Raw genomic sequence first — 14,779 nt, 5'->3', positions numbered from 1 at the left:
CACCCAACATAAAGATGCATCATAGTATAAATTATGTAGACCTCATTCATTAAGATGGACACGTTTCTCATCTCTGTTGTTGATTACACCATTTGGGTGTATGAAAGAGGAACTTCTTATTTAATTATTTTGGGCAGTATTATGTCACCCTCATTTGTGTTGAGTAGTACTTTACTCCTATCCTGATTCAGCAAAGCACTGCAGCACATACTTAACTTGAAGTCAACATGCTTAAGCATATGATTAAGTGCTTTGCTCAATCACAGCCTCTGTAAGCACTCTTGTATATTTCTGTGAAGCTCTGTGTTCCCCCAGTGCAGCATAATTGCCTAAGAGTCAATCAAGTGCCTGGTGGGGTGGGGTGTGCTCAGGTGCCCCTCTCCCTTGCTACTTTGCAGTTGCATTGTTCCTGCCTTCTGTCTGGAGCCCTGGTCAGCTGTTCCTGGAACTCTCCTTCTTGTTGTGCAGAGCCATGGGGGGATAGTGATGTCAGAATGTTTCCCTCCCACACATCTATGTATCCCATCTCTGCAGAACAGGAGAGGATGGATTGGATTCAGAAGGATGGGGCTGCTGGCAGCTGCTAGCAGCTGCTACAGTCTGAATAAGTCTTTTGTGAGTGTTGCTGTGCTTAAAGAGACAGTGCACAGTCACGCATAGACTTTTCCAGAAGCCAGCACACACACACACTCTGTCTCTGTCACTCACGCACACTCACTGTCTGTGTGTGTGTCGGTTTCATATACACATACTGTCTCCATCTCTCACACTCACACACACTCTGTCTCTGATGAACATATACAACAACCTGTGTCTATCATACTCACCTCCGAACACATACTTGTGTTGTTATTGCCTCTTGGTACAGGTTGAAATCCATGGTCCGGGACTCTCTGGTCTGGCAACATCTATGGTCCGGCAGATTTCCACGGGTGATACACAACTGCACATGATTGTGATATTGTTGCACATAACAAAATTCATTCTGCACATGGATGGAAAAATTAGAACATTGGGTGAGGCTAATTAAAGAGTAAATATAATTCAGTGTGAGTAATGGTGGCACAATCTGGTGCTTCATGTGGCCATTGAGATGCTGTGGGCAGGGACAAGACAGTTGTTAGTTTCTTTTTTGAAGTGAAAATCTGAGTTCATTGTGACTTTCCGGACCCCACCTGCCTTTAAAGTAAAACCAAGTTAGTTTAAAACAAATATCGCTAGGCTGTGATTTTCATAAGTTTATTGGTTTAACTTTGCTCCCATTGAAGTCCAAATGAGTTTTACTATTTATTTCTGAGGGAAAACAGTTAGGCCAATGCTGAGCTCTTTTTAAAAATCTCTCCTTATTCTCTCTTCACAAATAAATACCTTCCACAAACAAAGATGTTTAAATGCACATTGACTCTTATCACAAAAATCATTCCAAATCCAGTACTCTTTCAGCTGTGAGCCATCTGGGTTAAGAGGGGTTTCCTGCTCGCTCAGAGGCAAGGGAAAGACCAAACTTATTTAAATATTTTTTTTCTGTGAAACACAATTTTAATTAAAAAAAAAATTGGTTCTGGGGGTAGAGAGGAGCAGTGTGGGACAGAGACAGGCTGAGGACAAGGGGGAACTGCTAGAGAACACTGTCCTCCAAAACCTAAAACCGAAGCCAAGGGTTCTGAGTTTTTACATTTCTCTGCCAGTGCATTTCAAGCTATTTATTGACAGCAAAATGTGTGTTTCACTCCATTTAGTGCATAGGTCCCCAAACTGGGGACGTTTGCAACCTCACGGGTGCACGGAGGAACAGCGGGAGCTGCACTGGGGCCTGGGCCAGCCCCCTTGGGGGGGCAAGTAGGGAGTGCTACCCAGCCCTGTTTTGTTCAGCCCTGCCCCCAGCCTTGGGCCTCTTATCCTGTCTGCATTCCCCTCCCTCCCCTCACAACCCTGGCTGTGGGGGTAGGGGCTGACCGTGAAAAGTTTGGGGACCACTGATGTAGTGGCTGAATCAAACAGTGAGTAACATACTGCTACTAATAGTTATTCCCTCCGCTAAGGTGATAAAGATCTGTACTGTGATTTTAAAGTTCTGCTGATGACCCAAGTTAGGGGTCACGTCCATTTTTAATGAGGCACGGTCTCTGTGGAAAAAATAGTATGTGATTGTATAATTAAAGATTATTATAAGGCATAGACACAAGGGGGCAAATTAAGATTGCACAGGCAATCTTCAGTTTAGTATTTTCTAACTTTGGGGTTCTTGACTTTGCAACTGAAATAATGTTCCTTTAAAATTTTTGGATTTTTATATATATTTGTATATATACATTTTTATATATATTTGTATTTTTTTTGTTTGTTCTTGTAAGCCACCTTGAATATTTTAAATAGAAAGGCGGGGTAAAATATATTTGAATAAATAAATATGCAGACAGAGAGGTTTTACAGAATCACCACTCGCTGCTGGTCTAAAAAGTGAGAGGGTCACATAAGCTCTAGGCCATGAATATGGAGAAGGATGGACATTCAGGTGACTAGTTCCAATACCATGCAACCAGGGCTTTGAAGATGAAGTCAGTGACCTTCAACTGGACTCTGTGTGTAAGGGGGAAAGCCTGTTAAATAGTGCAAAGACTAAAACCTTTAGGCAATTTGATTAAGGTTTTGAGGGAAATAATGAGTGAACTTAACATTTTCATCTTAGATACAAGGAGACTTGATTAGCATATGCAAATTCTAGTGTATTTTATAGTATTTTTATTATAACTATAAAAGCTAGGAGCATGGTGGTACTTACAGAGCTTGGAATGTACTCTGTGGTCATCATTAAAAGTCAGATTAGGAGACACTTGGGTGAGTTAACTGATCCTTTCAGTTGCAGAACTGGCCGGAGGTTGGCCGTTTGCTTCTAGAGTGGAAGATTTGAATACTGTGGAGGTAGCTGATCTAGCATTTGGGGTTTGGGGCGAGGGGACCTAGTAGGAATGGCAGCAGTGGCTCTGAGTGTGACCCTTCACTCCTAGCTAAAATAGAAGTAGAGCATGTTTCCTTTATCCACTTTCCTGGGAGGGAAGGTCACTTTCTGCACCAGACCCGAAGATCTAGGAGGGAGAGTTTGTTTTTATTTTAACTGAAAAACAGACAGTGCAAACAGGTGAAATGGGAGTGATCCCTTGAAACCTCCTTGACCACTCCCTTTCCCTTGCAGGAGTAAACATTTTTCCAAAGGATTTTTCCTGTTACTCATCAGTTTGTGGAACAGGCTACTCAAAGATATACTTGGGGACTCCACTGCAGGTGTGATTGCCATGAAATAGGAGATGATCTTCATGGATCTGGGTTTCACTTCATTTACAGTGTCTTTGGGCTGGCAATAAATTCTTCAAAGGCAAGCTGAGATCTCAGATATGATAAATATTGGCTTTTATTTATCTTTTAAACATCTACAGCACCATGTGAATGAAAAAACAGCAGCAGAAAGACAGTTGTTAGCATCCTTTGAGACTAGAAACAAGTTGATAGGTGGATGGGATTATTGGGATCAGAGGACTGTAGGTGAGAGGTAAAGTTAGTATCCTTCTTTCCTCAGCTGTGTTCCACCTCTTTGTGATCAGGTTTTTTTTATCTTTAAGGCAACTTTCAAGTATTATATAAGCAGCCAAAGTCTCATTATTTATTAGGTACAGTTATTTTGAGTTTTCAGTTCAGGGAATGTTCTGTGCAAAATTGACGTGGCTCTGATGCTATGTTTAACAATGTCCTCATCTTCCCTTTCAAAGTTTCAGAATATTCAGGCCAGTGAAGTTTCTGTATGTTGTGGATATGATTCATTCAGGCCATGGGAGGAGGGTGACAGTTACACAAATCTTTCCTGTGATTCATGAAACACCATTTGTGTCAGCCTTGTAGGAGGCAGTTCATATGTCTCCTAGCAGGAGGGAATAGAACTGAGATCGCTGCTGTCAAATGGGCCTGGGAAAAATGGTGGTTATACAGAAGAAAGTATGCTAGGGCCCTGTAGAAATAATTGTTGATGTACTTAATGAAAGACTGGTACACATCAAGCCTAGATGCCTTTAATGGAAACAGCACTTCTGCAACCGCCAAAAATACAAAATAATGGTGTGTTTTGTGGTGTTCCCTCCCCCGACCCACCCGACTATTGTATAAATTTTTCTTTGTACTTTTCCTTCTGGTTGGCAGAATCCACTATTGTTTCATATGGGAGAAGGCCACTATTGTTGAACTCTGTGTCTCAGCAAAACTTTTTGTTTTTTCCTGGTGTGGCAGATGAAAGGCAGCAAGGCTGCAATAGTCTGGTGGAGGGCACATATACAGGTAGTTGGGTGAGTAAGCTGCCAGAGACTGCTGCCCAACTATTAAGACCAGCAGGTACCTGAGACTAATTAAGAGCTGGTCTGCAGCAGCAGGCTAGTGGACACCTGAAGCCAGTTAGGGCCTGTGGGTCCACTATAAAAGATTTCCCCTCCGGCAAGGAGGGGGGAAGGAGAGGAGTGACGGACCAGAGAGGAGGAAGTACAAGGTGGATAAAACTGAATGCTACAGCTGGGATAAGTTCGCACCTAGTGTGCCACAAGAAGATCCCATGAGAGTGGTTGGGGAAGTGGCCCAAGGAGAGGCTACTGTTCTTTGGGGGTAAGAGCAGGATCCTCATTAGTGGCCGCTACTTAGGGCCCTGGGCCAGAAATCGGAATAAGTGGGCGGGACTGGGTTCCTCCCAACCCTGCCCACGCCTGGTTCACTGTGACCAGGGAAAAAGGGGACTTTTGGACCACAGAAGGGTTTTCCCTTCAAACTAGTGACTTGCCTATGATGAAAATGGCTCATTAAATTGGGGAACCCTCTCCTCTGAGAGAAGCAAGAGGCAGTGGGAGGGTCACCCGGAGCCTCTGAGGCATCTTAAAAATCCGCCAGCAAGCGCAGGACCCAGGGGGGTATGACCGGAGCTCTGCCACACTGATAAGAGCAGGGAGGCCAAATACAGTGCTGCATACTTATGCTTTGAAGAAAGAGTTTTGCACTCTACTAGTAAACAGCAGAGACAATTTACCACATTTTATTATCCTACAAATAGGAAAGCTTTTTTCCTGGCCCACCAAAAAGTTGAATGACAACCTAAATGTAACTTCCTTGCCAGAGTCAGGCTGTGTCCAGACTCAGGGGTTTTTTCGAAAAAAGTAGCCTTTTTTCGAAAAAACTTCACCTGCGTCTAGACTGCAGCCACGTTCTTTCGAAATTAAATCGAAACAATGCGGCTTTTCTTTCGACGGCGGTAAACCTCATTGCACGAGGAAGAACGCCTTCTTTCGAAAGTTCCTCTTTCGAAAGAAGGCGTTCTTGAATGTAAATAGGGCTTCTTCGAAAGAGAGCATCCAGACTCACTGGGTGCTTTCTTTCGAAAAAGCAAGCCGCTTTTTCGAAAGTTCCGCGTGCAGTCTAGACGCTCTCTTTCGAAAGATGCTCTTTCAAAAGAGGCTTGCAGTCTAGACAGCCTCAGTGAACAGGATTCTAGCTAGATTTACTCATAAAAGGAATACACTTTATAGAGGATCTCAGTTCAGTATGGAAGAAGGCTCAGTTGTTTGGATGGAACTTCATCTTCTCTTTCAAGCTCCATAAAAAGTAGTCACTCTCTTGGTCCAGGATCCACATAGAGTAGTTGAAGACTGGGAGAGCTGGGGACAGGTATTATCACTTAATCTAGAGTTGTATTACCTTTTAGAAAGAGACTTGCTGTGCCAGCCATCCCACAATCCCCCTAGCCCTGTCTCATCCAGGGACCCAGAAGCATCCATGAGGAGTCCCTATCAATACTGCTCCAGTGGACCTCTGGTACATCCTTGGAGACCTGCCTCAGGACCAGTTGTGTGGGGTTTAACAAACCCTGCCTCACTCTCATGGGAATGTTAAGTAAGGGACTCAATAAGTATATTCCTCACGGAGGTTTCCAGCCTTCCCACCATCAACCGGGGCAAGGAGAGGTTGAATTGGGGAATTGTTTCAGTTGTTGCAGGCCTAACAAAGTTATCATTGAAAGTCATTGTAACTGTTTGGTATCTGAAAAACCAAGGTTTAGTCTCCGCTTCATGTAAAGGTTGGACCTCTCTGGTCTGGCTCTCTGGGGACCTGAGCGGTCCTGAACAAGGAAGTTTGCCAGACCAGGGTAGGTCAGGCCTCCAGCTCTCCTGTGGCTCCCCTCCTGGCTGCCGGCCTCGGCCAGTGTGCTGCCCCTGGCCCACCTACTGATCTCTACTGTCCGCTGGCAGGACTCCACTCTGGCTGTCGGCCCCACTCTGACTGGCAGGGTTCCCTGCCCCTGGCCCTGCTTCGACCAGAGGGGCTCCACACTCCCAGCCACTGGACCACTTTCTGGCTTCTGGACAGCGGGGGCTCCCTTCCCCAAGGCCACTGGCTCTGTGGGCTGCTACTCCATTCCCAACTGTTGGCAACTTCTGTGGCTGGGGCTCTTTGGTCCAGCAACATCCATGATCCTGCTGGACCATGGATGTTGCTGGACCAGAGAGTTCCGGACCACAGCGGTTCAGCCTGTATTATGTGGAGGCATTTCTACCTGTCCTAAGACTGTATGATGTGCTGGAGAAGTGAGGAGGATTTTCTTATACAAATGAATTATCTAGAGAAAAATGGCTACACAGTACAGTTTGTGGTGGTATTCATAACTGAACTCCATCTTTCAGATAGATACTGGGGAGGGGAGCGGTAGGATAAGCAGCTGTAAGGCAATTACTAATGTATACATCTAGTTGAAGCCAACATCACCAGTCAAGACACCCCCATAAAACTATCAATATAACCAAAAAGAGGGATGGAATTTGAACATGGAGAATAAGGGGTGGGGAAAACATTATATATGGAGGTGTGGACGTGGTTGTCTTACACCACTTTGTCTCCCTGTTAAATGCATGTAGATTCACATGGTTCAGGAAATATTCGTGTCTAGAGGTCTGGCTTATTGACAAAATAGAACAGTTCAGCACCAATCTGACAGCCCTTTCCTTTAGGTTTGACAGTTCCTTCCTAAACCCATCTCCTTCCTAAAGCCTTTCTCAGGGTTGGCTTCTACTATTGCAGGTATGTTCCTTCACATGGGCAGACATCTCTCAGGTCTGTCTTTGGACACTGAGCTTTCCCTCTTTGTCTGTTCAGGCTTCTCTTATTGGGAAGTGCCACCTCTGGGCTGCTGTATATGATCCTTAGTCACTCTGACTCAGTTATGAAAACAACACTTTTGAAAAGATTCATTCACTGTTGTTTTGAAAGGGAGAGAGTCTAAGGCTGGGGAGAGATGATTGGGAAGGAAGATGAGCCTCTCACAGCCACCAGTAGAAAGAAAAACCTGCCCAAGATGTGATGGTTGTATTACTAGAAAATGGGTGGTGTCAGAATGCAAATGTCTGACAGAATCAGAGAGCCCTCTACTACAGTGAGGGCTTTTGGAAGTCCTACAAGCCAGTAAGACCAACAAAGGATCAGATTCTCCTCTAGTGTGAATTGAGGTAGCACCATTGAAGTCAGTGGGGCTAAGGGTCTGACCCTTATGGCAAGTCCTCTGTTTCACAGGTTCCCATTTCAACCACAATATGACCAGATTGCTCAAACCAATTAGGCAATGTTTTTCTGCCTTCTGTATAAGCTTCTAGTGATGTAGAAGCGTTGCAAGGAAGGAATTACAATAACTGAGCCCCAGGGTCATGAGGGGCTGTGTTCCTGTTGCAGTGTTGTCATAGGATAAGTAAGGGCGCAGTTGAAAAAAGATTGCACAACTGGAGGTTGCACACAGTTTTGTACTGTGTATGACAAGTGTCTCTCTTAAAGGTAATGGCTGAATAAAAAGTAAGCAAGAGTAAAGTGGAGATGCAGAAACATAACTAAAGGGGTTAGGAGTGATGCAAAGGCAAGTAAAAATAGCTAAGTCTTTCTGAACACTTGTTCTGTATTCATTGCATTTGACTAGGCAATGACTACTAATTGGATTAAAGCACTGTTTGATTCACCCATACGGCTAAGTCTTCCATTATTTCCTGTGTGATAAAATGCTGACTCTGTTTGGATTTTACAATACTAATGTTTATTTTGGGGGAGCAGGGAAAGAAAGGGGACTAATTATAGCTTTGAACTCCACTACAATGAGACAGGGTTTTCTATTAAATATTTCTCAGGCAGTCTGATGAGTCATGAAATGCAGCTTCTTCAGAAAATATCCTGATTGCCTAATGACTAGGTGTTGGTAACTGAAATTACACTCTCTCTCTCTCTCTCTCTCTCTCTCTCACGAAACCAGGGAAGTGTCTGCCTCTGAGTAAGTTGTTTATTGAAGTTACCCAAGAAATGTAAAAGGGCTTATGATTGCAAAACAGGTTAAAAAACTCTGAAATTTGAGGAACATGACAAAATACCTGCTGTAAAATACAAATAGTGGAATATTGTTACTGTAATTTCATTCACAACATGTATCTTCCTTGTTAGGTAGCAAAGTTCAAGCCCTGGTAGATTGATTATAAAGAAAGAAAAGCATTGAATCAGCCAATGAAAGTAACAACATTAAATACCTTTAGCACAAAAGCTTTATAATAAGGATTGCCACCAAATAGCAGAATTCATTAAACACTTGTTTAACTGACTTACGGATCACACAAAATTTATTCAGATTTATAAGAGGAACATTAAATTCATTTTCCTTCATGGATTTTTAAGTCCAGAAAGAACTATTATAATATCATCTGCTCTGATTTCTTGAATAACATGTACCCTAGCTTTCATTTGGATTCTATCCTGGGCTGTACTTCATTCTGCTCCAACAATTTATGGTTAATCTAGAATATGTTTTAGAAAGACATCCAATAATTGAGAATTTAGATAAATTGATCTTCATATGTTGGAAATTGTGCAGTAGAAATGTTTTCTCCTGGAGTTTAACAACTCAGAAGGTTTTACCCTTTAAGTTATATCTGTTTTTCAGATAACAATATAACTTAACTGAGATTTGAGTAATGAAATTTTCACTGTATTTTAAAATGTGTGTTTAAAATTCTTTTTGGAGAGGACTGATGAATACCTATGTGCTTTGTTCTGTAGATGATGTAGAGGAGGTTAACGGTATGAAAAGTGTGATGTTAGAATATGCTGCAATGGACAGAGAGCTAAACCATTATATGCAAGCGGTTCAAGATACAGTACACCAGGTAAGTGATCATTGCCATGCTAAATATTGATGAGGTTTTCTAAAACATTTTTATTCATAAAAAAAAATATTAAAAGAACATGTCTTCAGAGTCAAGCCCTCCAAAGTTAGGAAGTGCCAGAATCAAAATTCCCCATTCCAACTCAATTCAGTCCTGTTGGCACATGCATTGTGCAAGTGTTTAATTATATGATCACATATTACGTTTTCTGTAGGACCCCTTGCTCCTTCAGTGCAGAGGATGGAAGGCACTGTGGGAGTGAACCAGGATTGTGTATTTAGTATAGTTTGAACCTCTGTGGTCCGGGACTCTGGTCCGGCAACATTTGTGGTCCAGCAGGACCACAGATGTTGCTTGACCAGAGAGCCCCAGCTACAGAGGTTATCAGTGGCTAGGAGTTCAGCCAGCAGGCAGCCTGGAGGGCCAGTGGCCTGGGATCAGGAAGTCCAGCTGGCAGCCAGAGCAGGACTGGGCAAGGAGCCTTGCCAACCAAGCGTGGAGCTCTACCGACAGAGAGACAACCTCTGCAGGCCAGGGGTGTAGATCTGCTGCTAGCCGGCGATTTGGAGCCACTGCCAGGCAGAGGTAGGGAAACCTCTGCTGGCTGGGGGGACAGAGCCACTGCTGGCTGGGAGCATGGAGCCTTCGTCGACCGGGGTGAAGGGAGCCCCACCGGCTGGAGCAGAGCAGCAGCTGGGACTGGAGCTCTGCCACTGGCTGGGGACAGCACACTGGCCATGCTGATGGTCAGGAAGTGAGCCCAGGAAGAGCTCCATGCCAGACCTTCCCTGATCTGGCAACTCCAGATTGGAAGATATTCACTGAATAAAGCAGGTCACTGCAGGAACGAAAAAAATGATTTCCTAGTTCAGGCGGTTGAATCCTACCATTAGGAACTGTACTCTGTCCCTGCCCGGTCACAAAGTTCCTATGTGATGCTGAGCAAATCTCTTTTTTTTTTTTTAAAAAGCGAACTGTTAATCAGAAATTCCTTGATCTTGGACCATATTGAATGTCATATGGAGTCATCAAGGTTAAAACTTTCAAATCCATGGCCCAGAGTCAGTAATAGCAGTAGAAAGTTCTGCTATGGGAGCCAGCCACTAAAAGGAGATGAGGCACATATTTTTCAAGGACTTTCACAGCTATTTGTTGACAGACAAGGAATATTGAGACTCTGGAAACTTGAGTTCTATTCCAAGTTCTGGAGGAAAGTGAGCTGTAGTGGTTACACATCTTCTTTCCTTGACCTTTCCAGTCTTTTCATGTCTGTTTCCCAGTATGCCCCTTTCAGTGTCTGGTCCTGTTCCCCAACTCTTCACCTCCAGCACCTTGTTCCAAGTGCATTCCCCTTTCCCTGTTCATTTTCTCATCTCAGACTCTCTATCAGCTCAGCTCCTCCCTCTCCTTACTTGTGCCCCCTTTTGGGATGCTTATTGTTTTCAACTGCCTTGCCACCAGCAGAGGGAGCATTGAAAGCACAGAAGAGAGAATGTCTCTGCTTTCAATACCTGTGACTGGCCCCAGAGCAGCCCCGAGCTGCCAGGATAAGCAATTGCAGGGAAAGTCCTGTTCTCTGCCACGACCCATCCTCATTACAGAGTGAGAGTCTTCTGTGAATTTAGCTGCTAATGTCTCTTCTGGGCATATACAAACTGAGATTTTAAGGAGCTATGACATGACCACTTGTAGGCAGACTTTTACAGACAGCAAAAGACACATCCCTGCAACCACAGCAGTCTCCCAGCTAAATAACAAATCTCTAAAGCACAGTGTGCCTTTAGAAGCTTTAGAGCTTTGACAAGTGTTTTTTTTTTTTAAGTAACATGGGGGAAAATGTCACCCTGAGCAGGTGACATGAGTCTAAGAGAAGTGTAATCTAGGTTTCATCCTCTCAACAGAACAGATCAGGGGAGGGTAACAGGTGTTTTTCGTGTAGCTATTCATGGGAAGTTGGACCTTCTTCTGCTCCCATCTTCTGTTTACGTGTGTATTCCACACCCATCAAGTGGGATAATTGTGAAGCATGCAGGTGGCCTCCAGATAACCCAGCATGTCTCCTTGTGCCAGCATCTATGGTCCATCTGTGAATCTACCTTACAATGTGTCCCCTAAAATGTATGTACTAGTTACAGTGAACAAAACACTGGTGCTATTTCTCCTTCACCTCTGCCAAAGTTGGGGAGGGCGCTATGGCAAGAAGAATAGAGAGAACCACATGAGTTGGCTCCTAGCTGAGTTGAAAGAGGCTCAAAAGCGAGTCTAACTTTTCCTCAGAGGCAGAGCACCAGGCTATTCATATGTGCAGGGAGAGGTTACCATGTTTCATTTTTTAATAAAACTCAACCTGAAGATTAAAAAATATCCTACCACCTTTCATCATTGTGATCTTACTAAGGGTGTCCATTGTTGTTCACTGTGTGTGTGAGGAAATGGAAGACCAGAGTGATTCCAAACCCATGATTGTGTATGCCCTGCTTTCTTGTTATAAACCACACTTAAAAATGAGTGTTCATCAAACAGTATGGAAACTTGAAGCTGATAGGATAGGGAGAACTTGCCCTCTGCCTGCAGGCAGGATCTGTTCTGATGCAGTTATCTGGAGTTCAAACACCTGATATTTTACCTTATCTAACCCTTGCCAGTTATACTTACATGCCAATATAATACCGCAGAAGCTTACAATGAAATAACAAGGAAATAGTATGAAGTATAGTTATACATTTCCAAAAGCCAAGTCTTTGTTGACTTAATCTGCAGTTGGAGCAACACACAAGGTGAAACTTAGCCGCATCCTCTTCTGGTTGAATCAGTAGCCTGTTGAGTAAGAAATGAGCAAATGCGTTGCAGTGCTGCTGTTTCCAACAATAGACTGTGGGAAATCCTTTGTCCGTGGAAATTCCCTCTGACACTGAATTTCGCACACCTGTGTAATGACTTCTCCTTTTTTTTAACAAGAGCATGTTTCCTGTAAAGTAAACACTGCCCAGGTTTCTCTCCAGGCAAAAGAAGCCTGGGGGGGGGGGGGAAGTAGGGGTGTGTGTGTGTGTGTGTGTGTGTGTGTGCGCGTGCGCGCACTTAAAATAAAGTTAAAGGCCAGATAGTTCTGTTCTAGCCCCTTATGCTGCCCAAGTAGAACAAAGTGGCTGGAAAGTAGTCTGGAGGGGCAAGCTGAGAATTTCTTGGCTTGAGGAGCTTTTAGCTGGTAGAGAGTGAGTGTCCCCAGCTCCTGTGACACCCCTTTGTCCTCTCTCAGTGGTGCCATAGATAGGGATATGAAAGGTTGACCAATAAGCATCACCCTAGGAGCGGGACTGGCAGCTCTTGCTGGCTCCACTCCTGGGGAGGAGGCTTTGCTGCAGTACTTAATTAAGCTTTTTACAGTACTGCAGAGCCTGCAGCTTGTAACTATGTAACCGCTAAGATTTTTAGCAGTTACATGGTTACCTTTTTTGAAAGATTTTTTACATCCCTCGTCATAGGAGGATGCTATGGACAGGACAGGGAGAGGAGTGGTGGAAGTACTTGGCTTTTTTTATTCTTCTGGTGTATGGTTCATTAGGGGCTGTGTCCAGTTGGTATAATTTAGAGCGTTCCCCAGACTGTTCCAACCCATGTAGATCTCTGGGTAGCACAGATTTGCCCCTCATCCCATCTGCAGTACAGGCAAGATCTGGGCACTTGCTGTGCTAGTGAAAGGAAAATATTCTGGTGGGTCTGGTAGCACAACCTGTAGTTAAGGTTGTTTGACATTTGCTATTCGGTTGCTTATAAATTTGACAAACTTTAACCATTTATCTCTTCTGTGCTCTCACTGCAACTGTTGCTGAGCCCAGGCAGCATGCAGGTAAAGGAAAAATCAATTCAATTAATGCACAACACTGAAGAAGAATGGAGGTTGGGCCCAGGCATGAGGAGTTGGCTGTAAGAGCCAGAGAATGGGAAAGAGTGGGAGGGGAGCATTGACAGGGGGAAATGAGGTGTGTGAGGACTGGGAGGACATATAAGGTTTAGAGGAAGAGGCAATTGTACGGGGTGACGAACAAGACCTGAAGAGAGGTGGTGTGTCTGAGAAGGCATATAGGCACAGTAAGGAAAGAGGTTGTACAGGAGAAGAGGAAGCACAGGGCAAAGAAGCTGGATTAAGATGATCATACCAGGAAGAGGAAAGAATGAGCTGGAGAGGGTGTTGGGAGACTGGATAAGTTGCAGAAGGTGGAATATATGTAGTGAATGAGGCATAGGACTGCAGGAAGAGAGAGGATGGTGTCATGGTTAAGGTAGATGAATGCCCTGTTGGAGAACTGGATTCTATTCCTGCCTCTGTCCAGGGTTCCTGTGTGATGTGAGGCTGAACAAGGATTTACAGCAAGTTGTTTATTGCCCATTTTAGAATGTAGCCCTAACCATGGTGGGTCATACCTGGCAGCTCCATAACAATTAACATATTGGAAGACTGTGATAATCTAATAGTATGAATACTGATATGAACTATTTATTTATTTTGATATACGCTCTAGGTGCGTGTAGTGGGGTACCCCTCCCTCTTTGTTACGGGGTACTCCCCCTTCCCAACACCCACGGGGTCGTTAGTTCAAACCCCTCCTCACGGTCGCCTATGTGCGTCCCAACTAATCAGGTCATTAACTTGCCGGGTCTCCCCGAAACGTCGGCTGCCCGGTTTCCTCCTGGTGGGGAGAGGGGGGTCCGGGCCCGCCCCCTCTCACGGACCCCAGCCCAGGGCCCTAAGGACTCAGACAGAACCTTCGTCTGGTCCGGCTGACGGGGCCGTAGCCCCAACTCCTCAGCCCGCAGGCTCCCTTCGCCCGCCCTGGGCTGCTTCCTCTCCCCACTCCGGTTCACCCTGCTGAGCAAGGCTTACCCCTTCGGCTTCGGGCCCCTCCACCAAACGGCCCCGGGGAGGGAGGCCATTCGTGGCCTGCTTCCCCCTCCTTCCCTGCTGGTGGCATTTAAATCCCCCGGATCTGCTCCGCCGCCGCGGCCCCACCTGGCGTGGCGTGGTGACGTCTCCCGTTGGCGGCCGGAGTAGCGCGATGGCGTCATCCACCTGGCCGCCTCCCTGGGATCCTCCGGCATTTCTAGCCGGAAGGCCGCCGCCGCCGAACCGCTGACACAGCGGTTGGCGGGGCGTGCAAGGGCCGCACGGGCAGCTGTTCGCGGCGCGCCCCGCTCGGGGCTCCCGGCTTGACCCTCGAGAACCGCCACGTACACGGTCGAGTGGGTCATCTCAGTGCGGGGCGCCCCTGCTCCGTCACAGTGCCCTTTCCTAATTTTTAAAAATTGTAATATCAAAGCACAATTCAAGTCCACATAATAACAACCTACACATCCCATTGTAATAGCCATGCACCAGCAGAGAGAGACAAATGGTTGCTGTAATCCAGACACTCATACCCATTTACATCAAAAAAGGGGGATTTGGGGCCACATCCATGTCTTACAAGCTACCTTCTCTTTAAAGGTTAAAGAGAGACTGTAATATACCCAGAAGGATAACTAATCTGGGCTGTAGTTCAGGGTGGGAGAAAGTTAATTCCTGACTTGACTGG

At 45.1% G+C, this 14,779-nt stretch overlaps 1 protein-coding gene across 1 annotated transcript in view; it reads left to right on the top strand.

Annotated features, from left to right (window-relative positions):
• The window catches only part of NSMCE2 (NSE2 SUMO ligase component of SMC5/6 complex), a 176,636-nt gene that overhangs the window by 37,407 nt on the left and 124,450 nt on the right, over positions 1 to 14,779 (top strand). The window contains exon 3 of the mRNA XM_075920152.2: positions 9,103 to 9,209. Within this exon, the coding sequence (XP_075776267.1) occupies positions 9,103 to 9,209 (107 nt within the window). The remainder of the gene's footprint in view (positions 1 to 9,102; positions 9,210 to 14,779) is intronic.

Source organism: Pelodiscus sinensis, chromosome 2 (genome assembly GCF_052426305.1).
Source record: "Pelodiscus sinensis isolate ZL-2025 chromosome 2, ASM5242630v1, whole genome shotgun sequence".
NCBI lineage: Eukaryota > Metazoa > Chordata > Testudines > Trionychidae > Pelodiscus > Pelodiscus sinensis.
Note: the sequence above shows the minus strand (reverse complement) of the source record. Positions and strands in the feature narration are given on the sequence as shown.